Source organism: Pseudophryne corroboree, chromosome 1, assembly GCF_028390025.1.
Source record: "Pseudophryne corroboree isolate aPseCor3 chromosome 1, aPseCor3.hap2, whole genome shotgun sequence".
Lineage (NCBI taxonomy): Eukaryota > Metazoa > Chordata > Amphibia > Anura > Myobatrachidae > Pseudophryne > Pseudophryne corroboree.
This window is the reverse complement of record NC_086444.1, coordinates 731,124,338-731,152,077: the sequence shown is the minus strand read 5'-3', so window position 1 is coordinate 731,152,077 and position 27,740 is coordinate 731,124,338. Positions and strand designations below refer to the sequence as shown.

The window sequence follows — 27,740 nt, the reverse complement described above, 5'->3', positions numbered from 1 at the left end:
TAGGCAATCTGTCTCAGTGCTCTGCCTGGCATAAAGTGTATAATGTGCTCTACCTGTCGCAGTGGGTATAGGAGGTTCTACCTGGTGCAATGTGTATTAGCTGCACTACTGTGTGGTGTAATGCGAATTGCCACTATTATGTGGCCACGCCATTTCCCCACCAAGCAACGCCCCTAAATTTTTGCTGCGCGTCTTCGGTGCGCACTGTCCATGGTTTGGCAAGTAGGAGGGGGGAGCACCAAGCATTACAGTATGTACATAATTTTGCCTTTCTAACTTAAAAATGTGTCCTCCAGAATGCAAAATGTGCCCTCCCCATGATCAGCACCCTGCCCTAAAAAAAAAAAATCGTACAGTGAACACTATCATGTGTAGCTGGCACTGCTGGGGGGCATATCATGTGTAGCTGGCACTGCTGGCGGGGCATGTCATGTGTAGCTGGCACTGTTGGGGGGCATATCATGTGTAGCTGACACTGCTGGGGGGCATGTTATGTGTAGATGGTACTGCTGGGGTGCATGTCATGTGTAGCTGGCACTGCTGGGGGGCATATGTCTATCTGGCACTGCACTACTGTAGACATTATGTGTAGCTGGCACTATACTGGAGACATTGTGTGTAAGGAACACTGCTGTGGCTGTTATGTGTAAAGCTGCTAATTGTGTGCGTAGAGGGAGTGTGAAAATATATATATTTATAGTTTGATAATATGTTGCGAGGCCACGCCCACTTTTCCAGGAGGCCACACCCACTCTTCCAGGAGCGCGCGCACCTTCGGCGTGCGCATGGGGGGGGGGGCGCTTTGAAATTTTCTCACTCAGGGTGCTAGTAGGCCTGGAGCCGGCCCTGGCATTGTGGGAGGGAGCACTATGCCGCGGGAGTCTGCAAGCCATTTCCCAAAGCAGCGAATGGATCTTGGGTATGTGTATGCATTCGCGCTGTGTAAGCTACGCAGCAAGGCTGTAACAGGCCACATCTGTATATATGAATTACATACAGTATGAAAACTACTCATTCCACACATCTCCATAGTAACTTTACTGTATATACTGTAGTTTAAATTTAAAGTAACAGAATTAGGTCAGTCAAAAAAGGTAATTTTAGGTACTAACACTGAGATTAGGTCATTTTAGGTCCTGTAGAAATTAAATAAGTTATTCTCTTGTACACAAAACGAAACAGAAATTTTGAGTGAAATGGGAAAGGATTAGAATAGGTTAGAACCTAAGAATCCTGGGCTTAGTTATTGCCTTCCACTTTAGCACTTGTCCAGGCTTAATTTATCTACCCCCATGATATAATGATGACACGGTCACAGATCCTAAATGCAAAATCAGTCCATAACAAAAGTAGAGGTCCATCCAGCAGACTACTGCACTCCCTCATACACGTGGCACAGTTCCTACGGCCTCAGTGGGACTGGTGGTAGATGAGATTTTCTTGCTGAACTGGGCACTTGCAACAGGAGCTATAACTTAATTTGGAGGATAATAAAGGGAACCCATTTGTCAGACAGTAAAGGGTAACTCATTCAGTTAACCCACAAGCGTGCTTTGGGCAAAAGTCGTCCTACAAGATGATCGGCAGTTCCAACATAACATGGTCGACCACTACAGGAGGTAGTCTCAAAGTCTCTATCCAGTAGCTGGCAAAACTTCTCATAGTGCCTCCAGGTGTCTTAGTACCACAAATACCCTAGGTGAATGTGATATTTTAAAGAATCTAACTATACCTAAAAGAAAACCCCCCCCACCTGGTACATTTAGGTGCAAGTAAAATGACATATGCAAAAATACACCATCACCATACAACAATACACGATCAATACTATATTACAGACAGAGAGGAAATACCAAGCAGGACAAACCCCCTTTCTTTTAATACTGCCCTCTTTGGAGACATACTTGAGCCAGACTGGTTTTAAATGAGGAGGCAGGTTTAGCAAAGAGTGATTTCCTAGTTAGCACTTGTTACTAATCTTAAACGTTGCTCCAGCCAATCATCTCCTGACGGTCATGTGTTTGAAATAGGACAGTCAGGAGATGATTAGATGGAGCACCATTTAAGATTAGTAACAACTGATAAACTAGAATATCACTTGTTAAATCTGCCCCTATATCCTTTGCCTTAAATTTCACTCACATAAAGTATGCTGGTCCATTTGAATAAACAAGACCTCCTCTCTCCCTTTCAGCTCTTTTGACCTGATTAGCAGCAGCTATAAAGATTTTGAAAGGATTGCTGGAAAACTAAATGATTAAATCTATTAAACCTCTCAACACATGTAAGCTTGCAATGAATATAACAAGGGAGCTTTAAGAAATACACATTTCAAAAGATCTGTATTAAAAATAAAATATCTGCTTACCTCCACGCTGATTATGGTAATGCCAGACCAAAACAACCAAATCAAGAAAAAAGTAAGTCTGTGATGCAGTTTTATAAGGCAACCCTATGAAGAAGAGGAGGAGTAAAATAGAGGAAAATTCACATGTAAACACACAATCACACTCTCTTGTATATAAAACTTCATGCACATAGTAACCAATTTGTTTCAGCTTTGCAGAATGCAACCTAAGAATTTGCTAGATACACAACATGCTTAAATAAATATTGGTAGTTCAGCACTTGACAACCAATCCCTAGTGATAATTAGCTGAATCCTCATGCACATTGTTTCAGCCAACAAACAGGTTACAGGTGTGTCAGCTCACCGCAAGACTTGTTCCTTATTTATCTACATGAAACTTTGCCAAACACAGCTATCTCTGAAGAAAATGAAGCAAAAGTTTTGAAATATAAAATATACATTATATAAATAGCCAATTTTATAACTGTACTAGTTTCCTGCTGAGAACTAGAATAGACAAAGCAGTCACAAGAAAGCTAGGGATGTAGTTAGACGGTCGGCAGTCGGGATCCCTTGAAAGCAGATATCAACCAAACCAATATTATGGAGGGGGAGGAAAGGGTTTAATTGCCATCTATTTTTAAACGGTGTTAGTTTGGCATTACTGCCATATTCACTAGTGCTTATATGGTCACCTTATTATTCGCTGCCAATCAGGCAATAAAGAACATAGTGGAAGGAGACATTTCAATCATGGATTATTTGATACCCGTACTTAAGAAATATTAATTCTAACTATGTATGTAGTGATAATGTTGGATTAAAATTTACTTTGACTTCCCCAAATGTTGTGCCTATTATCCATCCATTTCCGAATTTGTTATAATTGTTTTCTTTTTTTTCTACTTGTATTGCATGCAAAACTTTCAAATAAACAAATTATTTGTAAAAACAAAACGAAACACAATTCTGACAGTCATAAGCACAATGGGGGTAATCAGAACTGATTGCAGCAGCAAATTTGGTAGCAGTTGGGCAAAAACATGTGCACTAGGGGGGTAATTCCAAGTTGATCGCAGCAGGAAATTTTTTAGCAGTTGGGCAAAACCATGTGCACTGCAGGTGTGGCACATATAACATTTGCAGAGAGAGTTAGCTTTGGGTGGGTTATTTTATTTCTGTGCAGGGTAAATACTGGCTGCTTTATTTTTACACTGCAAATTAGATTGCAGATTGAACACACCACACCCAAATCTAACTCTCTCTGCACATGTTATATCTGCCTCCCCTGCAGTGCACATGGTTTTGCCCAGTTGCTAACAGAATTCCTGCTGCGATCAACTTGGAATTACCCCCTAGGTGTGGCAGATATAACATTTGCAGAGACAGTTAGATTTGGGTGGGTTATTTTGTTTCTGTGCAGAGTAAATACTGTCTGCTTTCTTTTTATACTGCAATTTAGATTCCAGATTGAACACCTCCCACCCAAATCAAAAGGGGGTTACACACGGAGCGATGTTCAGCTAATTTCTAAACATTCTGACTAGATTGCTTAGAAATTAGCTGAACATCGCTCCGTGTGTAGTGGGGCCGGCGACGGTGATGCGCGCTATCGCTGGTGCTAGATTAGCCTGCATGCAGGCACAATCTAGCAGGTCACTCATTTCACAGCTGGGTAAAATGAGCAGCCCCCCCGTGTCCGCCCCCACCCCCCTCACTCAGCACATCGCATTGTGCTGAGTGGGGGGAGAGAGCACACATCTCTGGGGAAATCTCCCCATCAGTACGGCCCTTAACTCTCTCTGTACATGTTATATCTGTCCCCCCTGCACTGCACATGGTTTTGCCCAACTGCTAACTAATTTGCTGCTGCGATCAGATCTGAATTAGGCCCATTGTACAGATGTATCCTCATTCACATATCCCTTGTACTCCATATAGCATTATCCCCATATTGCCTTAGAAAAAGTAGACATAAAAGAATTCTAATAAAAAGAATCACTCAAGCAAAGTACATTTCTGATTCACTACAAAATGCATACACGAGACATATGCAGTGTTCAAATCATATACCCTAGAAACATTCAGTTCAACCAAAACTCACAGCTTAATTTCAGAATATTCCTGTAGAACTGTTACTGTAAAAAAAAAAAAAAAAAAAGTGTGTGAGCCATTTACCTCCTGGTATAATTTATTTGACTCTGTAATGTTTCCCGAACATGATGAAAAAGCCACATTACAACAGCTCTTCGGTACACTGTGATTACCAGAGTGTTTGTACCATGATGTTGCTTCCCAGTCAGAATAATTGTGGAGGCCACAGCAGTGGAGCTGAGGAAAATATTGATTAATCAGCAACGCAGGGAAAAATAACAAAAAAGATGTTTCATTCAAACTGTAGTATATTGTAATTGTTTTTATAAGACACACTACAAGCACTAAAGGAACATTTCCAGCCAGCATGTTGCCTTTAAGCATTTAGAATGATTTATTTTTATCAGTGGAAAATATTTGTATAGAACCTTACACATAGTTGCCTATCCTCCCTCATTCTGCAGGAGACTCCCTGAAATAGCAGCAATCTCCCTTACTCCCTGAATAGACCAGCAATCTCCCCGATTGTAACTTACCCCCATTATGCAGCTGTTACATTCTTGGGGGGGAAAAAGAAATCAGAGCTACATACATTGAAATGGGATCATTAGTGCCGTTTCCCTGCATTGGTTATAAGGCACAATGATTCCTATGGCCATTTACAGTATATGGAACCTGTTGTAAATCATTACATGAACAAATCCTGCAAAATATCAGTGTCTGTTCTTCAACAATAGATCTTACCAACGTTGGGGCTCATTTACATTTGGATGTAAGTCATTTTCATGACACGCCTCTCAGATGTAGCAGTACGCGGCCGCTCTGATAGGTGGTACTTTCACAATCTCCCTGAAATGCTTTTTCAAAAGTAGGCAAGTATGACCTTACATTGTGGTACCGGGACATATGGGGCAGCTACTTTGCACATGTGCAAGACCAGTACTGCGCATGTGCAGTATGGGTCCTGTGTCGGATGCATGTAGGCTGCAGACATGTGGCGATGGACTCCATTTCTGGGCGTGTAGAGGCTAGAATCTCCTTCGGAAGGTGGGAGATTTCCTGGCCCCATTAGTAGGAGTTGCAGTGGCCGGCTTGCATGAACCCATGGGACATACAGCCGACAGATAGTGTCACAGGTGATCCGTTGCTGCGTCCTAGAATGCATCACTGGATCACAAATGCATGCAAGGATTCTACAGATATCAGACACCCCCTGCTGCATTACCATACTAGTGCATCTCTGCTGCTTCAGAGTAAGCAGCAATGCACCCTACAACCACATTGGAATTAGGCCCATAGTTGGCTGGAAGAGGGGCCATTTGCATTCATATATTTTTGACATGCATATTGTTAGGTTGCTTAGTGGTATACAAATATTAAGAATTAGCACAGTCTGACTTACTTGCATCTGTAAATAAGTATTGCTTTAAATAGGTAAAATTATTTCAGGCATAATGTGACCAATGAATAAACTAAGAATGAACAAGTGAAATAGCTGAGTAGATACAAGCACCTAAATAGTTAATGTAACCTGTAACAATTGTGATTGATGGCCAGTGTTCAAAGGTTGGAACTGTATACCTACTACTGCCAGGTAGCATACTTTCTCTTACGTCCTAGAGGATGCTGGGGTCCACACGAGTACCATGGGATATAGACGGGTCCACCAGGAGCCATTGGCACTTTAAGAGTTTGAGAGTGTTGGCTGGCTCCTACCTCTATGCCCCTCCTACCAGACTCAGTTTAGAAAATGTGCCCGGAGGAGCCGGTCACAGCTAGGGGGGAAAAAAAAAAGTTATTTTAGAGTTTTTTTTTCTCATTTTACAGGGAGGCTGCTGGCCTGGAGGTGGGGACGAGACCCAGAAATTTCAGTCACGTCTGGGTGTCATCCGGCCAGGATCCCTGGGTACTAGATATTGTGTCCCAGGGGTACTGGCTGAAATTTCAAGGATTCCCTCCTCACCAGTTCTTCAAATCAGGCTTGCCAGCTTTGCCGGCAGACAGGGCTACCCTACAGGGAGCCATCCAGAAGCTGGTGGAGGCACAGGTTATCGTACCAGTTTCTTCCCAGATGCAAAACAAAGGTTACTATTCAAACCTTTTCGTGGTACTGAAACAGGATGGTTTGGTCAGGCCCATTAAGGGCAGTGATATCAGGTCTGGAGGAGGGGGAATTCCTGGTATCCCTGGATATCAAGGATGCATACCTCCACATTCCGATTTGGCTGCCGCATCAAGCTTATCCCCGATTCGCACTGTTGGCGAGGCCCTACCATTTGGCCTCTCCACAGCACCGAGGGTATTCACGAAGGTGATGGCGGAAATGATGGTTCTCCTCCGCAGACAGGGGGTGAACATAATTCCATATCTGGACGATATGCTGATAAAGGCATCGTCCAAGGAGAAGCTGTTACGGTCCATAGCTCTCATGACACAGCTTTTCCGGGAACATGGTTGGATCCTGAATCTTCCAAAATCACATTTGGAACCAACCAGGAGGTTGTACTTTCTGGGAATGATCCTCGACACGGAAGTGCAGAGGGTGTTTCTTCCAGAGGAAAAAGTGTTGGGGATACAAACAATGGTCCGGGATCTCCTGAAGCCAGCCCGGGTGTCGGTTCATCAGTGAATTCGCCTTCTGGGGAAGATGGTGGCCTCTTACGAGGCTCTGCAGTACAGGAGGTTTCACGCTCAGTCCTTCCAACTGGATCTCCTGGACAAGTGGTTGGGATCCCATCTACACATGCACCAGAGAGTACGTCTGTCGCCAAAGGCCAGGATTTCACTCCTCTGGTGGCTGCAATTACCTCACCTTCTGGAGGCCTGCAGGTTTGGGATTCAGAACTGGATCCTTCTAACCACGGATGCAAGTCTCCCGGGCTGGGGCGCAGTCACTCAAGGGGAAACCTTCCAAGGAAGGTGGTCACGTCTGGAAGCCGGCCTGCCGATAAACATTCTGGAACCAAGAGCAGTCTACAACGGTCTTCTCCAAGCGGCCCATCTTCTGAGAAATCGGGCCATTCAGGTACAGGTCTGACAACGTAACGACAGTGGCTTACATAAACAGACAAGGCGGAACAAAAAGAGCAGAGCTATAATGTTAGAGGTAACAAGAATCATCCTCTGGGCAGAAAAAAATGCTGTCAGCAATCTTCATTCTGGTGTCACGATCCGGGTTAATGGACGCCATTATCTACCTTCCAGGTGTCTCCTGAGGCTGGCTCAGCGTTCCAGGGCCGGGTCTCAATCGTGCTGCTGACATCCTTACTTCACATCTCCTCTCCGTCAATTCCACAGGCGCTATCACACTGAACTCATGTAGTTAGAATGGCGTTTCCAGCCCTCCGCGGCCTCCGTCGCCATTTCTGCACTTCCAGTACTCAATGGGCCTGTGTGGCGTCTCCTGCCCGCTGCGGCCTCTGCCGCCATCTCCATGATTCAAATGCGCAAACAAGTCTGCATGGCGTCTCCTGCCCGCTGCGGCCTCTGCTGCCATCTCTGTGAAACAAGTGTGCTAGTTGGCGCTCATTGCCCTCCGCCGCCATTACTGTAATTCCTCACATGGTTCAGCAAGCTAAATTTCCCTCCAAATGAGAGTATGGGCGCAGCCATGTTGGTTTCAGTCACATGACACTAACTCCACCAATCCGTTGCACCGCTGGACTCTGCCTGATTGACCAACCAATCCCTGCAGTGCTACAGGTATAAAGGTCCTGTTCCTGAACCAGGAAGTTGTCAGTGCTTTGGTAGTCAACCCAGTGTTACCAGTCTCCTTGCTTGAGGTGGTTTGCTATTTCAGGTATTCCAGCTCCTGCTTCCAACTCCACTAGAGACCCGCACCAGTTTAACATCAAGCGGTGCAGCCTGACTCCGCAGTGTCCTTACATTGCCCTCTGCATTTGGCAGTGCCCAAACACTGGCTTCCAGCAGCTAGCTTCCAGCTGTGTTCTGTCTTCAGACCTCATCGGTGCTCCGCAATCGAATACCAACAATCATCGGTGCTCCGCCATCAAATACCAGCAATCAGTGCTTCGCCATCGAATACCAGCAATCATCGGTGCTCCATCATCGAACACCAGCAATCATCGGTGCTCTGTCACAGTCTTCTCAATTCCAACGATCTCTAGCATCAATAGTGCATCAAGCTGTTCTCCAGCTACATTGGATCATCAAACACTCCGTAGACTCATCATTCAGTCCGGTTCCGTCTGGCCTACCCAGCAACTAACTCACCTTTCAGACAATACAACCAGCTTCCAGAGAACCACCTGATGGTCAGTTCCTGTACTCATTGCACCACTCAGCACCTGGGTGTCAGTTAAGGACAGTCCATCTACTAAGTCTACCTAGACGGATACCTATTATTACCATACCCAGTACCATCTGCATCTCTGTTGTATTTACAGGAACTGTGTATTGCATATCCTTTTACCATATCTGATGTTGCTGCTGATGTACCACCTGAACAGTGCTTGAATAAAACTTTTAACTTTACTCCTGTTGTCGTGGTCACGCCTTCGGGCTGGGATACTGCATGTCTAAGAGTCCCATACTACCGCCCAGGTTTAACTATACCTCTGCCCCTGCAACGGAAGCTTCCTCCAGCCAGCTCCAGCCCTCAGTTGTGACATCTGGGAGTAGACAACTGGGAAGCGGACTTCCTCAGCAGACACGATCTCCACCCAGGGCAGTGGGGTCTCCATCCGGAGGTGTTCAAGGAGGTAACAAATCATTGGGGCATACCCCAGATTGACATGATGGCCTCTTGTCTCAACAAGAAGCTTCGGCGGTATTGTTCCAGGTCGACGGACCCGAAAGCAGTGGCAGTGGATGCCCTAGTGACTCCGTGGGTGTTCCAGTCGGTGCACGTTTCCTCCACTTCCACTCATTCCAAGAGTTCTCAAACTCATAAAGGAGAACAAGAGTTCAGGCAATCCTCATTGCTCCAGACTGGCCAAGAAGGGCTTGGTACGCGGATCTTCTGAAGTTACGGTTAGAAGAGCCGAGGCCTCTTTCTCTTCGGAAGGACCTGCTGCAGCAGGGGCCGTTCGCCTATCAAGACTTACCACAGCTACGCTTGACGGCATGGAGGTTGAACGCCAGATACTATCTCGGAAGGGCATTCTGAACAAGGTTATTCCTACCCTGATACAGGCTAGGAAAGGAGTAACGTCAAAACATTACCATCGTATTTGGAAAAAATATGTATCTTGGTGTGAGTCCAAGAAGTTTCCTGTGGTGAAGTTTCAACTGGGACGTTTTCTCCTCTTCCTGCAAGCAGGTGTTGATATGGGCCTGAGGTTAGGATCCATAAAGGTCCAGATTTCGGCCCTGTCCATTTTCTTCCTGAAACAGTTTGCTGTCCTCCCTGAGGTTCAGACTTTTTTTGAAGGGAGTTCTGCACATCCAACCTCCTTTCGTGCCCTGAGATCTCAACGTGGTGTTGCAGTTCCTCCAGTCGGACTGGTTTGAACCTCTACAGGAGGTTGAGGTCAAGTTTCTCACGTGGAAGGCTGAGTTGGGGGCTTTGTCATGTAAAAGCCCATACTTGATCTTTCATGAAGATAGAGCTGAGCTTCGGACATGTCAGCAGTTTCTTCCGAAGGTTCAAGGTTGTGTCGGCATTTCATATCAACCAACCTATTGTGGTGCCAGTTGCGACTGACTCCTCAATTTCATCAAAGGCCTTGGATGTTGTAAGGGCTCTTAAGATATATGTGAGGAGGACTCCTCGTCACAGAAAGTCGGACTCTGTTTGTCCTGTATGATCCCAAGAAAATTGGGTGTCCTGCTTCTAAGCAGACAATCTCTCGCTGGATCATATTCACTATCCAGCATGCGTATTCTACGGCAGGCTTGCCGTGTCCTTCGTCTGTTAAGGCCCACTCTACTCATAAGGTGGGTTCTTCCTGGGCAGCTGCCCAGGGTGTCTCGGCATTACAACTCTGCCGAGCAGCTACTTGGTCAGGGTCGAACACGTTCGCAAAGTTCTACAAGTTCGATACTTTGGCCTGTGAGGACCTAAAGTTTGGTCAATTGGTTCTGCAGAAGCCTCCGCGCTCTCCCTCCCATTCTGGGAGCTATGGTACATCCCCATGGTACTAATGTGGACCCCAGCATCCTCTAGGATGTAAGAGAAAATAGGATTTTAATTACCTACCGGTAAATCCTTTTCTCGTAGTCCGTAGAGGATGCTGGACGCCCGCCCAGCGCTTCGTGATCCTGCAGTGGTTATTTAGTTCAGTACGGCTTAATTCTTGGTAAGTATTGTTTTGTTACTTGGTAAGTAATCCTGTTCAGCCATTGCTGATCTTTCAAGCTAGTTAGCTGGGTTTGCCTTGTGTTTGAGCTGGTGTGAATGTCGCCACTATCTGTGTTAAATCCTTCTCTCGAAGATGTCCGTCTCCTCGGGCACAGTTTCTAGACTGAGTCTGGTAGGAGGGGCATAGAGGGTGGAGGCAGCTCACACTCTCAAACTCTTAAAGTGCCAATGGCTCCTGGTGGACCCGTCTATACCCCATGGTACTAATGTGGACCCTAGCATCCTCTATGGACTATGAGAAAAGGATTTACTGGTAGGTTATTAAAATCCTATTTTAGCTCAGCCGTAGGCTCCTACGCTACACCAGTGTGTTGTTTGCCTCCTGCAGCTAACCTGTCTATTACTACTGTCTGCTACAGCTAGCCTCTTACATGCTTTCTTCACCACATGTCATCTGGACTCAAAACTGCTGCTGACTAATCAAAGTCTGCAGCAGTCATTACAGTACACGTCTATAGTGTTTACTAGAGATGTGCAGCGGGCAATTTTCGTGTTTCAGGTCTTGGTTTTGGTCTTGCTCGTGTTTTAGATCTGGATTGGTTTTGCCAAAACCACCCTTTCTGGTTTTGGATCTGGATGATTTCTAAAAAAGCATCTCCTGCATGCCCCTGTCATTTAAAAAAAATTCTGCACCACCAAATGAATTGTATGTGCAAAACATGGGACGTGCTGGAATTTGCCCAGATGTAATAAATGCACAATATTGGTGGACTTATACAGCAGTACCCCTAAACTTATATGGCTGCACCACTGGACTGGACTTATACGGCAGTACCCCTGAACTTATACGGAAGCAGCACTGGACTTATGGCAGCACAGGACACCACCACTGGACTGATGCAGCACAACACAGCACTGGAATGACACATAAGAGCAGGTCGCCACACCACTTTCCCGCACAGACACTGAGGAGACACGTCCTCTCGCTACACTCTCCAGGACTGGAGTGAAAATGGCGGCAACGCCCGTTTCTTTATATGGAATCCAAAACCTGCGAGAATCCGACAGCGGGATGATGACGTTTTGCCTCGTTCTGGTTTCCAAGTCTGGCGGTAAGTCCCAAGCCGGACTCTGATCCGGGCTCGGGACGTGATGTTTAGTAGGGTTCGGTTCTCAGAGAACCAAACCCGTTCATCTCTAGTATGTACCAAAACCTGTTATACTGTGTTTACAAACACTAACAATCCAAGTCAACAGTTTGTGCCAGTCTTGCCACTGGTCCTAGTTCTGTGCCCACAGCAAAGAATCTGACATGCACTTACTACAATTGATACCGGGCAAATAACGCAGGGTAACAATTGTGATAACCGTACAATAGCATTGCTTATTCTGGCAACTGCAAATCTACATAGAGACCACCTACTACTACTACTTCACCCAGATCCTATTAATTTAAATGGCACAATGTGCAAAGATATATCTCTATAGGCTGCAGTTATTGGGAATAATGCAACATAGCTGACCCTGGCGTCTGTAGATAAAGGACCCACAAATCTAGCATCATCATTGCTCTAACAGTGTCATTTAATTGTGAATTTTGCGTGCTTCAGAGATATTCGATAGTCTCCACACTTAGGGGGGTATTTATCAATGCATGGAGAGAGATAAACCACTAACCAATCAACGTGTAACTTATTTTACAGACTACTGAAGCGATTGGTTAGTGCTTTATCTCGCTTTGTGCTTTGATATATACCCCCTTAATAATTAACAATAAAATCGACTAGTTGACTATAGTGGATGACACTAGGTGGCGCTACTACAAGCATCAGAATCTTAACCTAATTGGCTCAATAGCATAAGAAACACAAACACATTGTATCAAGTTATCTCCTAATAAAAAATTGTAGCAGATGGCCAGCTTAATGCTGGGTACACATTAGACAATGTGTACCCATCACGACATCGTGGGCGACGGGACCCGGCAGATGAGTCAACATCGGCAAGTGCATGCACACTTGCTGATGCCAGCAGCAATGGAGCAACGGCGGGGGCCATGCTAGCGGTATCAGTAGATTGAGCTGCATGCAGGTCCGACGGGCAATGCGGCTGATGACACGCGGTAGCGCGCATCTTAAGCGACATAGAGGGTATACACTGGACAATTTAAAAAATGTGTCGTTTATAAAAAATAAAATAAAAATAAAGTCTAGTGTGTACCCAGCACAAGAATGTAAATTGTAAAGACAAATTGTTTTGTCTTAACTCAATCTTGTGTAATAACCAAACAATACTAGTTAATGAGATTCTAATGAGGAATTAGTTACATAGTAGCATATTTATCAAAGTGTGGAGAGAGATAAAGTACTAATCAATCAGCTGCTGGCTTTTTTTAAACACAGCCTGTAAAATGACATGATTTGATTGGTTGGTACTTTATCTCTCTCCAAGTTTTGATAAAGCTGCCCTTTAGTGTCCATGCACTGTATCTGTATGACACAACCATAGGCAGCAGATTTTACTAGACAAAACAGTCTTGCTGCTGTATAGGTAGTGGAATAATACTTTAATCATTGTATTTAAATAAACAAAACCTACTGCTGTGTCTACTAGGACAAACTAAACACCTATTGTGCAATGTGTTATACTACTGGCATAGAGCTAGTGAGAGGCACTACTGTATATCAGTGATCAATTGCATTAGAAAATGAAGTGAATAATCGAATTTTCATAAGGTATTTTTCTTTACAATAAACAAGATTTAAAAAAAAGACAACAAAAAAAACAAAACCACACCTCATTCTGAATTTTATTGACAGTAATGCCATTGCTGGTATCATTATATTGATGGAACGCATTCTGCATTGGTCTTAGCTCATGGTCCAGCTAGAAGAGAGAAGTGATAAACAACATAGTAAGAAAACAGAATATGCAATATTGATAAAGCCAAACTATAAGACCTGATAAATATCTGAAAAGAAGAACGTTCCAACATGCACATTGTATAAAGAACGCATAACACACACAAAAAAAAAAAGCAGACAATCAATTGGTAGACATGGCAACGGTTTATTGATTTAATCACAGACATCATGGGTGGTTAATCAATGACCAAGAGACCTAAACCAGGGGTGGCCAACCAGTCAGAGATAAAACTGAAGGTATTGTACGACAAAGAGCAACAGCCAAGTCAGCTTGTGTATTATATAGTAGAGTTTGCCTGCGGCTTCGCTTGCATAGATGTCTGTTATTGCTCAGAGGAACTAATTTTGCAAAGAGAGTACTGCCATCTAATTTTGTGATGTATATTTTATACTGTACACACTCATCACAAAATTTCTTTGTGAACAATGGCCCTCATTCCGAGTTGTTCGCTCGCAAGCTGCTTTTAGCAGCTTTGCACACGCTAAGCCGCCGCCTACTGGGAGTGAATCTTAGCTTATCAAAATTACGAACTAAAGATTCTCAATATTGCGAAAAGACTTCTCTGTGCAGTTTCTGAGTAGCTCGAGACTTACTCTTCCAGTGCGATCAGTTCAGTGCTGGTCATTCCTGGTTTGACGTCACAAACACACCCAGCGTTCGCCCAGACACTCCTCTGTTTCTCCAGCCACTCCCGCGTTTTTCCCAGAAACGGTAGCGTTTTTTCAAACACTCCCATAAAACGGCCTGTTTCCGCCCAGAAACACCCACTTCCTGTCGATCACCAGAACGAAGAAAAAACCTTGTAATGCCGTGAGTAAAATACCTAACTACATAGCAAATATACTTGGCGCAGTCGCAGTGCAAACATTGCGCATGCGCAGTTAGCGGAAAATCACTGCAATGCGAAGAAAATTACCGAGCGAACAACTCGGAATGACCACCAATATTTGCAGTTTTTCCTTCAGGGATTAACACAAAAAGATGCTTGGCGATACTAACTCATGAGCAAGACATGTAAAGCTGCCCATGGGAGAAGCAGCTGGTCCTGAGATCTATGCCTGAAGCCCTGCGACTTGTTGATAGTCAAAGTGTAAGCAGACACTTATAGGAAACGGCAGGCTCTTGAACTGAAAAGGGAAAATTGTTGGGGATAAGGGGTATACATGGTATTAACAGAGTGTCATCTATTGGATTGATATGTCACTGTCCCTGCGGTCACTCTCCCTGTCCCTGAATTGTGCATCATACTGTGTGGCATAATGTGAATTGTGGATCCTACCGTGTGGCATAATGTCAACTGTGCATCCTACCGTGTGGCATAATGTGAACTGTGCATCCTACCGTGTGGCATAATGTGAACTGTGCATCCTACCGTGTGGCATAATGTGAACTGTGCATCCTACCGTGTGGCATAATGTGAACTGTGCATCCTACCGTGTGGCATAATGTGAACTGTGCATCCTACCGTGTGGCATAATGTGAACTGTGCATCCTACCGTGAGGCATAATGTGAACTGTGCATCCTACCGTGTGGCATAATGTGAACTGTGCATCCTACCGTGTGGCATAATGTGAACTGTGCATCCCTCCGTGTGGCATAATGTGAACTGTGCATCCCTCCGTGTGGCATAATGTGAACTGTGCATCCCTCCGTGTGGCATAATGTGAACTGTGCATCCTACCGTGTGGCATAATGTGAATTGTGGATCATACCGTGTTGCGCAATGTGAATTGTGGATCATACCATGTTGCATAATGTGAATTGTGGATCATACCATGTGGCATATGTGAATTTTGGCTCATTCTGTGTGGCATAATGTGTAAGTGGCACCAGTACTTGATAGTATAATGGGCCCTACTATTGTGGTGCATAATGTGTATAAGGGGTATATGGTGTGATACACTACACTTAGACATGCCCCCTTTTGAGTGGACACCCCCCCTTTTCCAGAGCATGTGCACCTATGGCGTGCACATAATTGCAACCTTCACTTTTCCATACCCCACTTCAAAATTTCCACTTCGACCACTTTGAGTTCAGGGTGGTTGGTGTGATGCTGTTTCCAGTCTGCGGACTGGGAGAAAGTTTGTAAGCGCCACTGGAGAGATCAATTCATGTTATGATACATGCAGTAATTTAACTGCTGATTAACGGTACGCATGTATTTCTTCAGTGCCTGACTATGGGGTGACTCAAAGCTGATCGCAGATGTGCTAAAAATAGCATATCTATGATCACAATCTCTGACATGCGGAGGGACGCTCAGCACAGGGCTACTCCCCCCGCAGAGTTGTGAAAGCATCGCATGGCGGCGATGCTCGCACCTGGCGAGTAGCTCCCTACCTACACAGCCTTGCTGCGGTGGCAGGCGGCTACCCGCCATGCTTTGGGTTGCAGCAGCTGTGTGTGATGTCACCCAGCTGCCTCGGCCCGCCCCAGCAACGGTCTGGACATGCCTGCATTGTCCATACCGCGCCCCCCCAACGCAGTTCAAACGCTGCCAGCACACCCCTCCCGCCATGCCTCTTCCTGTCAATCAGGCAGAGGTAATCGCACCAGTGAGATACAGTACTTTCGCTGCGCGTGTTCACAAGACAATGGGCTTTAGGCTGCGTTCGCTGCCGTTGCAGCGATCAGCTCTGAATTAGGCCACATGTTTGCTGTTGCTCTATTAATGCACTATTTAGTGGCCCCTGCTTCTATTAATTTTTTTCATAAGTGTATGCCCTCTTTGGATACAGGTCTCTGGGAAGGATGACAGCTGTTAAACATGGTGTGCATAGTCTGTGACGTGCAGTGGATTCAATGGCTGGGGAAGCACTGTTTAACAACCCCCACCCATATATTTAAACAAAAAAAATGACCTAGTGCTCCCCTTATTTAATGATAACCAACATCAGACAGCAAGAGGTATAATGCCATAGCAGAAGCAGCATTACCCACCCCCAAACTGGTCAGCCTAGGGCTGGAATTCCTCAGAAAGTGGGGAAAAATGTGGGATTCCCCCTCCCGAGCAACAACCAGCACTAGACTGATAGTCCAGTGCTATGCCCCGCACCCATGGTGGCGGTGGTGCAGGGTTCATGGTAGGACAATATGGGGGTGGCAGCCTTGTGTTCTTTTGCATGGCTGCCGCCTCCCTAGGGTTCTGTTATCTTCTATCGTCAGAAGCTCTTCCCTACTTCCTCCCCGGCAATGGACTACTAATCTTACTACGTTTATCTCTAAAATGCATTCAGCCTCTCAAAAACAAGGTTTGGCAGCTCCCTCTGCTAACCTCTCCTAATCTGAAGAAGATATAGAGGTGTCAGGCATTACACTGAAATATAGCATCGCTTCTATCCTAACCGAGATGAAGTCCCTCAAAAACGCATTTCCTCGGAAATACAAAAGGCGGTCTCAGGGCTTCAAAAAGAATTTACAGAACTGGGATCTCGCACTCACAAGGTTGAACAAAAATTGGATGAGGTTATCCAGTACCAACAAGACTTGAGACAGTCTGTTTTGGATATGCAGGCTGACATTTACATCCTCTAAGATCAACAAGAAGACCTGGAGAACAGGTCAAGGAGGAAAAAGGTACGCATTAAAAATCTGCCTGAATCTGTGGAACCAACGCATCCTGAGAACTGCTTTACACGTTTCTTCAAACACTTGCTTCCCGATTCACCACTCAAATTGCTCACCTTGACAGGGTGCATCGAGCCCTGTGCTCAAAGCCCTCTGCTTCTGCTCCCCCTCGTGATGTGGTATTAAGATGTCACTACTTCAAAACGAAGGAGCGGATCTTGGCCCTTTCTCAAGACAAGGATAAATGCTCCTTTGAGCCTTTTCAGTTGGAAGTTTTTCAAGATCTCGACCCTATAGCCTTCAAGAGCCGTTCGGAACTCAGAGGTTGCACCCAAGTTCTCAGAGATAACGTCAGGTACAGATGAAGGTTCCCATTCTCCATAATCGGCAGCTGGGAGGGTCGACAACTGGTGTCCAGATCTCAAGAGGAGGCACTCTGCCTGCTGTCAAAAACTGCCCTACCCCATCCGGTGGTTTCAAACACCTCAAGTTCTTCGAATACCAAGAGAGGCCCGGCATCTCTCCCCTTTCCATAAAGAGCTCCCCGCCGCATGTGGTGAACTCTTCATCCCCTCAGGTTCCTCCTTGAACTGCTTATCTTAGGCGGTATTTACTTACTATTGCCTCCCATCTATCTCTGCTTTAAAAGCGTTCATAGTGGTTTAATGTGGTTTACGGTTATTGGTTGTAAAGTGCAGTGTTAGGGTATGTATTATACTTCTTCCCCTTAATGGGACAGTATTTTTGATTGTTATATTTGTTCAGTTCCCCTTTGAGTATGGCCCACGTGGATCCAGCTAAGCCATGTCGAGGTCAGTCCCTCGCCCCCCTGGGGTCATTAGGGCTTGGAGTCCATGTTTATTTTGTCTTTCTTCTTTTCCCTGCTACTCTTTTTCTGCTATTTTTCCGCTTTATTTCTGTGCTGCCTTTCTCTTCTTCTCCTCATCCTATCTCCTGTCCTTTTTACAAGGGTGCTCCGAGCCAAGTACTAGAAAATGTTTTCAGTAGTAGGCTTTTTATATTGTTTTTTCCACACCTCCAAATGCCGGTGAAGTGGATTACATACAATGTTAAAGGTCTTAATAGTCCGCGCAGAAGCAAACTAAGCTTTATATGTTCTCCAACAGGGGAAGGGGGATATAATGTTTCTTCGAGAAACCCACTTCAAGGGTAGCTTTTATCCTAGCTCTCATCTAAAAAAAATTCCCCACAGTTATCCACGCCTGCAATACCTCTCACAAAAAAAAAAAAAAGAAGGAGGTGTAGCGATCCTGATGTCTTCACATTTAAGTTTAGAGATGGAGTTCACTGTAAGGGATAGGTGGGGCAGATTCCTTATTGTTACCGGCTCCTTGAAATGGGTCCCTGTGACCTTAGTCAACATCTATGCCCCCAATACTAACCAGGCCTCCTTCTTTACTATGCTGGATGCTAAAATCACTCAACATCGTAAAGGAGCTGTGATCATGGCTGGGGACTTTAACACCATTCTTCATCCCACATTTGATCAATCCCACCCCCTCCCTACCTCTTTGGCCCCTCCAGTAACCGCAACACCAGAGGCCTTCACTCATTACTGAAAAGCCATTTACTCTTGGAGCATTTACAACACTCTAGCCAAAGACTACACTTTCTTTCCACACGTCCACCAGGTATACATGAGAATAGACATGATTTTCTTGGATCAAGACCTCTCTAAATCTATAGATGTTACTATTCATACTATCACTTGGTCCGACCATGCCCCGGTGTCCCTGCTTTTATCTATTATTGATCCCCTCTCCACCCCACCCCCCTTCCTGGTGTCTAAATGACTGTGTTACAATCCAAGGATACATGTACTCTTGTCTCCCAGTTGTTGGAGTGCTTTTCTATTAACACGTCTCCAGAGGTGGGTGACTCGACATTATGGGAGGCCCATAAAGCTGTAATTCGTGGCCACCTGATCCAAATTACTTCCAGACTACGGAAAAAACGTACTCAGGCAATTAATACACTGACTGAGCAGGTTCACCACCTTGAGGCAACTCAAATCCTCATTGTCACCAGATGATCTTGATAGGCTTATCAAGGCTTGGGGGAGGGGAGGGGGGAAACTTAATGTTCTATTATTGCACAAAACGGAGTATAGTCTCAGACGTCTCAACCAATCATACTATGAGAAGGGTGACAAGGCAGATAAACTTTTGGCATGGAAATTGAGGGCCAAATTATCCTCCAAAAATATCCTATCGATCAAAAATAATCAGGGGGTCTTGATCCATGAACCCGAAAAAATTAAAGGAATTTGAATCCTTCTATCACTCACTCTAACGCAGGCTCTCCGCCTGCTTCCCCTTCCCTGCTTAGAGATATTGACTCCTTCCTCTCCAAATGCCATTTCCCTAAACTTGACCACTCTACAGTCACTAAATTGGGTGCAGATATCACCATAGAGGAATTAGAAAATGTACTGGAAACGCAAAAACCTGGTATGGCTCCTGGCCCTGATGGCCTCTCTCTTGGGTAGTACAAGAAATTTCATTCTATTTTGTTTCCCCACTTATGTAGATTTTTTAATAGTTTCCTTAAAAGGTGTCCCTCCCTCTTCTCGTATCCTGGAAGCACGTATTATCTTAATCCCCAAGGAGGGCAAGGACCCCAACCTCTGTTCAAACTTCAGACCAATTTCCCTTCTGAATAAATGATAACAAACTATTTTCTAAGGTTTTGGCTGTGAGGTTGAACAGGGTCTTCTCCAGTTTAATCCACGCCAATTAGGTGGGCTTCATCCCAGGCCGACAGGCGAGAGACAACACATTAATGCGTACCATTAATGTGGTTCATACCATAAACAAAGGTAAACTGCCTTCTGTCCTTCTCTCCTTAGATGCCAAGAAGGCGTTTGACAGAATTCTCTGGCCTTTTAGGTTTGCTACTTTACGCCGTTTTGGCCTGGGAGGAAGCCTACTATCTGGAATCCAGGCGCTGTATTCTAATCCTTCGGCCAGGGTGCGAGTGGACGGTAGAGACTCAGACTATTTTACTATACAAAACAGTACCAGACAGGGTTGCCCTTTATCCCCTTTAATCATCACTATGACCATTAGGCCTTTAGCTCAATTGATCCATTTGGACCTAGACATTAAGGGGATACAGGTTGAGGAGGTGGACTACAAATTATCTCTATTTGTGGACGACATCCTCCTAACTCTTTCCTCTCCCCTTACCTGCATTCCTAATCTCTTCTGTGTCCTTTCTTCATATTCATCCCTTTCTGGTTATAAAATTAACTACACTAAGTCGGAGACTTTGCAGTTGCACTTATCACCTACTGCCAAATCTATACTAGCCAGTAATTTTAAATTTTGCATGGCGCCAAAAGAAAATCCACTACCTGGGTGTTTTCATCACAGAGTCATATAAATCCCAATATAATGAAAATGTCCCCAACTTATTTTCCTCAGTAGTTTCAGACCTTAGGATTTGACGATAGCAAATAATTTCTTGGTTTGGAGAAAGAAAGAAAGAAAGAAAGAAAGAAAGAAAGAAAGAAAGAAAGAAAGAAAGAAAGAAAGAAAGAAAGAAAGAAAGAAAGAAAGAAAGAAAGAAAGAAAGAAAGAAAGAAAGAAAGAAAGAAAGAAAGAAAGAAAGAAAGAAAGAAAGAAAGAAAGAAAGAAAGAAAGAAAGAAAGAAAGAAAGAAAGAAAGGACATTTATTTGGATGGATAAATATCCTAGACTAAAAACCTTGATTTTAGCCAGAAGCCCGCTCAGAGGCAGCAGAGGTTTGCCCAACCTGCAGAAGTACTATTTGGCTACCCATTTGGGCCCTCATTTGGTTTGCTTTTCCCTCAATCTTCCTTAGGTACAAGTAGAGCTGGCTGACTCTAATCTCTCCTCACTTATTCCCATCCTATTACCCTCCACATGGATCGCCACATTTCTAACCCAGTTACGGCTCTCACTCGTTCCATTTGTCTCCAAAGTGCATGCCATTTTGGTCTTACTACCTTTATGTTGCCCCTAACACCTCTTTGGGACAACCCAGTCTTTCCTTCTGGATCCTTTCCAGCACGGTCACATTCTTGGTACCAGATTCCTACTCGTTCTAGATTTGTCATAGATCTTATTGAGGGTAATACCTGGTCCTCACTTGAAACCATCTCTCAGAAATGTCATATTACCCACCCTAGACTCTTTGAATATTTTCAACTAAGATCCTTCCTAAGCTCACTGCCTAAAGCTGCTGTTTTTACTAAGTTGACTCGATTTGAGAGGATTTGCTATCACTCTCCTCTCCGCAAGGGCATTATCTCCATCTTATACTCAATGCTATATCTAGTGGGCACTGACCCCATCCTCCCCCATGAAAGTCGCTGGGAGAGAGACCTTGGCCCTCCACCAGATAAGTGTGGCAGACCATTAGAAATAATGTAGCTCATGCCTCCACTTCTTCCCTTGTCAAAAGAAAATTCATATAAAATCTATATGAGATGGTACCCAGTCCCCTCCAGGCTCAATAAAATCTATCCAATGTCCTCGCCATTCTGCTGGCGCAACGGTGGTTCTAGGGAAGATTTTTGCCACATATGGTGGAACTGCCCCAAGATCAGACCTTTCTGGACTGGGATTGAGTCTCTTTTAAAGCGAGATATTCCACTTTCCAGTCACCCTTAACCCATGGTCAGCATTGTTGGGGTATCCAATAGAGGGTCTTAACCTCCCCTCAAATAAATTGGCTCTTCATATTCTACATGCTGCTAGGGGCGCCCTGGCCTGTAGCTGGAAACAACCTTCTTGCCCTCCCATGCACATGGTACTATCTAAGATATGGTTTATTATTTCTATGGAAAGAATTACAGATGACTTACATGATACAGTTTATAAATCTGATAAGATTTGGTCCCCGTGGTTTGCCCACTTTGCCGTCCAACCTCCTGGGACATGAGGGGTTTAGTATAGACAGACCAAGACTTATTTCTGTAATAGCAGACTTTTTCACAGGCCCAACTTTGTTTCAGGTATGTTTTGGCTCGGTGGTCTTTCGTTTTCTCTCTCTTCCGTCTGCTTTTCTTTTTCTTCATTTTTGTTTCCACTCCCCTCCTCTTATTTCTCCTCTCCTTCCTTCTTGTGCCATATTGCTCTTTATTTTGCAATGTTTTTATTATATGCTAAAATGGCATTGCTTCTTTTGATGTTCAGGTTGTGTGTTTTATTTTGCTATTCGATTTTTAGGTGCTATTTTACATATTCTGTATGGTCTTGCATGAAGCTTTGCAAGAAAATCTACTTTAAAAAAGAAAAAAAAAAAGAGAAGAAAAGACAAAACAACACTACCACTTTGTCTTTAAAAAGGGAGCTCTTCACAGCTGCTCTGGTTGATTAATCACATGCTTTCAGCTGCCCCAGACTGTGGGGAAGAACTCCACTGAAGTTAATCAAGCAGGTAAGACACATTTCTTATCCTCCAAAAGGTTTGGTTTTCCTGGGCTTAACAGATAAACACCCCTGGTTCCTTTGTAGCACTGTGCCCCTATTGCCACATATCCCTACCCTTAGTGTCAACAAGTCAGGCGATGCAGACCTCGCAAGAAGCACAAATTTCCAGGACAGGGCATCTGCATTATTATCCCTGGTCTATGCTCCACTGTAAACCGAAAAGTTTGTAGTGCCAGGACCTCTTGGTTTCTCTGCATCCATTGTAATGGAGCATGGTCTGTGATTGAGACTTCTCTCCCCAGCAAATAGTACCAAAATGCCTCTATAGCCCACTTTATAGCCAGGAACTCCTTCTCTGCTGTAGCACATTTTTGTTCCCTTGGCAACAACTTCCTGCTCAAGTACAATACATGATGTATCACTTTCCTGGGACAGGACTGCACCTAAGCCAGAGTCTGTCTGGAGGAATAATCTGCGGGCAAAATCGGATGTATGTAGTGCCTAAGAGATACAAAGTGCCAGACGTAGATAAGCCCATGCTGTTTCAGCAAGACTGGTTCACTCCAGCCGATTAGGACAGCGTACAAGTCTGTTAATGGAGCTGTTCTAGTCGCAAAGTGACTGATAAACCTCCTATAGTAACCTATCAAGCCCAGAAAGGTTCTCAACTGTGACTTGTTCTTAGGCTTCAACCAATTTTTGACTGCCTTAACCTTTCCTTTCTGAGGATTCACCTGACCTTGTTCAACTACATAACTCAAATGCTTATCTTCACTTAGGACTACTGCATATTTCTCATGTTTAGCCGTGAAACCTGTGAATCCCAATGAGGCCAGTACTGCCGCAACCTTAAGAAGATGAACTTCCCAGTCTTGTGAGTGTATAACTAGCTCACCTGATAAGCTGCCGCATAGGCCGAATGGTGTTTCAGTACCTTGTTCATCACCCTTTGGTAAATGGCCAGCACTTCATGCCAAGATCATCTCTCCATTGTGAAATAAAGAGTGGTTAAATATTTACTGCCAGACAAAACTTTCCACCAGTGCGTCCATATGTGGCATCGGATAGGCACACGGGGACACGCTGTTTAACTTCCTAAAATTCATTGCAGAACTGTAAGCCTCCATTGGTGTTTATAACCAGCACAATCGGACTACACAACTCACTGGAAAACTCCTCAATTACTCCCAGCAGAACCATGCTCTCCACCTCCCTTCTTGCTGCGTTTTGCCTAACCTGAGCGATCTGGTAGGGCATTTCACTACTATCCCATCATTTAAATGCTACAATATGCAACTGTTGCACCCACGCTGGACTGTATCTTTTTTGTAACAACCCTGATCCATGGTTAGAGGCCTATACGTAAATAGCTTTGTTTTTATTCTTCTGTTCTCTGGCCCAAATATTTTCTATTCTTATCCAATACCCACTTTAAATCCCCCTTTTGAGAATATATATATTGTTTATATATATTGTGTGTATGTATATATATATATATATATATATATATATATATATATTATATAAACCAGAGCAAGGACTGGCACTCCTATATTCCATCCGGTATGTAGTGCCTAGGTGCCAGTAAACAATAAGACAGTCCAAAAGAAAGATACGGCACTCCAGGACCAATATAACATGCCTTCAGGCAGCAGAAAACAAAGCTGACGGCGCAACACAACTATGCTGCGCCGTCAGCTTTGTTTTCTGCTGCCTGAAGGCATGTTATATTAGTCCTGGAGTGCCGTATCTTTCATTTGGACTATATATATATATATATATATATATATATATATATATATATATATATATATATATATATATATATATATTTTATATATTAGTCAATTGTAAAGGAGGGCACTCACCAGTTTTTTGTCAAATAATAGCTGTAGTTTTAATATTGAATCATCAAGTCGACGTTTCGATCACATCCCAGTGATCTTTGTCAAGACACCAAACAATATTCCAGGCAACAGGACACCACAAGTAGCATGTCCAACCAATTCACATACAGAGCTATTTATGCCCCTGCTAATTGAGCACACCCAGGACACGCCCACCGTCACTCAAGATGTGGAGCAGACTACAAATGTGTAGTCTAACATGTCAGAAAGTGAAAAATGCTGCGCACAGCATGGGTCGTTGTCATGTCAACCCGGCAGCCGAGGTTAGTGATGTCATCCACTGGGGACAGCAGAAGCATTCGGGAAGTCCACGGATCTGACAACGCAGGTGACATGCCTTCTCACTGGCTGGCTACTCACTTTTGAAGTTTAGATTTGTTAACTTTCTTTTGTACACACACCTTGACAAAGGGGCTATGGGCCCCAAAACGTTGGAAACATTGATGTGATTTTTAATACACTATTTACTTCAAAACTCCCGTGAGTGCCGCTGTTTCGTCATTCAACTGTATTCCATTACCGCGAGGGTACCAGGACTAAACATCTGTGTATTACGAGTGCCGGACATTCAAACGATATAATATATATATATATTATATATATATATATATATATATTTATTGTGTGTGTGTGTGTGTGTGTGTGTGTGTGTGTCTTTATGCATATTATGCTTACCATGTCATCCCTTTAAGCTGGGACACACATGGATTATGCAGGTTCTCTAGCTGTTTAAAACCAGGTGAAATGCAGGCTTGAAGTAATCCATCCACAGAACCTGTGCAATTCATTAGTGTCCCGGTTTAAAGGGATAATATGGTAAGCCTATGCATATATGTTTTTTAATCTGTATAAATATAATATATTACTTTGTAATAGTAGTAGTTTAAGTTACAAAGTAAATTTATGTTTATTCACAGTTTATTGACAAATGTGCAGACCTGTTGGTTGCCTTGAGAGGGGGACATTTTTAGAAATGTATCCCCTCATGCCTACTGTAGGGGATAGGAGCTGCAAAGGGAAAGAACATTAAAAAAAAAAAAAAAAAAAAAAAAAAAAAAAAAGCAACCCCGGGAGGGGGACTCTTGAAGGTGGACATTTGAATTGACTGGAAGGAGTGGGCAGAGAGAAACCTTGGAAGGAGTGGGCAGAGAGAAACCTGTCTGCTGGAGGTTCCCTGAAACAAGCGCTTCCCAACCCAGAAAAAAAAAAAGAAGTAGGGATGAGGGGCAGAGGCTATTCACCCCTCTTCCGAGCTGCAGGCAGTAGGGGGACGAGATCTCAGGCATGTCCCACTGATCAGAGCACCTATCTAGCAGCAGCTCGGACTATTGCAGAGGGAAGCAACGGAGGGAGTGAAGGATAAAAGTGAGCCTTTGGCATGCACGGATACAGGGGAGGGGGGAGTGGGTGGAGCACACAGCCACAGCCATATGGGAATGGTTTCCAGTGCCACCTGGTAGTCAAACACCGACATAGGTAGCAACTATCCCGATATTAGGTTCCTCAATGCACCAATGGAGGGGGGGGGGAATCACTTTTGTTGATTTTAATATATTCCGCAGTTTAAGGTAGCACCCCTGACGATATAATTGGGAATGCAATGGTGTCCACTACTTATAATCAAATAGGGAAGAACAACAGAATTCGCTACTGGCAAAATCACATAATAGTATTTCTTTGCAGAATAACACTAGTTCTAGATAGCATAATAACCAACTGAGTAAATAGAGCAAGTGATCTCCCCTAGCTGACTTGTAAACACAAAGCAAGCCAACTCTGCTACACATCAATAAACGGTTGGCATTCTATTTTGTAGCACTGGTGCAGTATATTACTCCAGATTCAAAGATTTTTATTTTATTTTATAAGATTGTTGTACTTACCCTGTTTATATACACATATGCCAATACCACTCCGGTGCTCAATAAGCAAAGTAAGACCACAATGATGTACATGAACTAAAAGAAAAATATATATATATAAAGAATACATTTAAAAAAAAATTATATTATTTACCAATATTATATCATTACGGAATTCAATCACATAAGAAGGTTATCTAAAGAAGTCTGAATATTATGGTGATTAAATGATGTGCACAATTTACAACAATATACCAGTAGAAATGTGTTGGAAATCAGAGTTTTTAGTCAAACTAATTAGGAGTATAACATTTTCTTTGAGCATTGCACAATCATTTACACTACTGTAGAGGTAAAGCTTATGGAGTAACTTTAGTCCTCAGAACTGCTTATTTTAAATTTTTGCCAACCTACAGTAATGTAAAACCATGAAAGTGCCTCATATGTGTGAGCGGGAGGCAATCAAGTTACCAGCTGCCAGGATCCCGGCAGACAGGATAGCTACGCCAGAATCCCGACACCCGGAGCACCTCTTGAACAAAAACTAAGGCAGGATGGGGGTATTTGAAGAGGAAAGCGAAGCACAGTAATACAATTTTTGAAAGAAACACTATTCTGACAGTAATGCTAGCCATACATCAGGACGATATTGTTCCAACCAGGCAACTAGTTGGCTGGTTGTAATGATAATCTGGCACTGTGTGGGAGCAAATGATTATAAGCCGTTTGCTCCCACACGCTGAAAAATGGGCAGAAACGGTTGGTCCAACAAGTTGGAAAATCAAACCTGTTCAGTACTTTCCCCCCCAACTGAACGATAATTAGGCAGACACTTTGACCGTGAGTGTCCGTCTACTTCTCCATCGGGATCCCTGTCAGACACAGTAGCTAAGCGGGAGGAGAAGATTCAGTGCCCCCGCTGCACTGTCAAACCCCAACAGTGTTCACCACCCCCAGCAGCAGTGTTTTCCTGCCCGCACCCCATCAGCCCCGGGCACCCAGCACCTGTTGTCATGATTGGACGCCATTCAGACGGCAGAACGTGCATAACTGCAAATACTATTGTATTGATCAATGTCTGCAAATGCCCTGTGTGTGGTTATGTATAAACCCTGTGTGAAAAGGTCATAGGAGACTTTGGCCTGACGTGCCACTGCTTCCATGCTGATCTTAAAGGGGGAGGTGTCATGATCCAGGCTATTTCAAGTAGGAATAGGCCTGTTAATAAGTAGTGTGATATCAATATAGAGGATACCAGGATATCCGAGTGACGCATCAATGGATGTGATGCCAATGCATCTGGGTTACATCGAAATGGGCATGATTGAAATTTGTATTATTCCAATTGA

The 27,740-nt window shown here is 44.0% G+C and overlaps 1 protein-coding gene across 4 annotated transcripts in view; it reads right to left on the bottom strand.

The window, feature by feature from the left end:
- LOC134909240 (tetraspanin-3-like) overlaps positions 1–27,740 on the bottom strand; it is a 413,151-nt gene that overhangs the window by 22,206 nt on the left and 363,205 nt on the right. For 3 of the 4 annotated variants that reach the window (XM_063915945.1, XM_063915922.1, XM_063915937.1), the window contains 4 exons: positions 26,413–26,487; positions 13,503–13,592; positions 4,529–4,681; positions 2,369–2,452 (listed from right to left, as the gene is read on the bottom strand). In XM_063915945.1, the coding sequence (XP_063772015.1) occupies positions 2,369–2,452; positions 4,529–4,681; positions 13,503–13,592; positions 26,413–26,487 (402 nt within the window). The remainder of the gene's footprint in view (positions 1–2,368; positions 2,453–4,528; positions 4,682–13,502; positions 13,593–26,412; positions 26,488–27,740) is intronic. The other variant, XM_063915930.1, reaches the window with a different exon arrangement.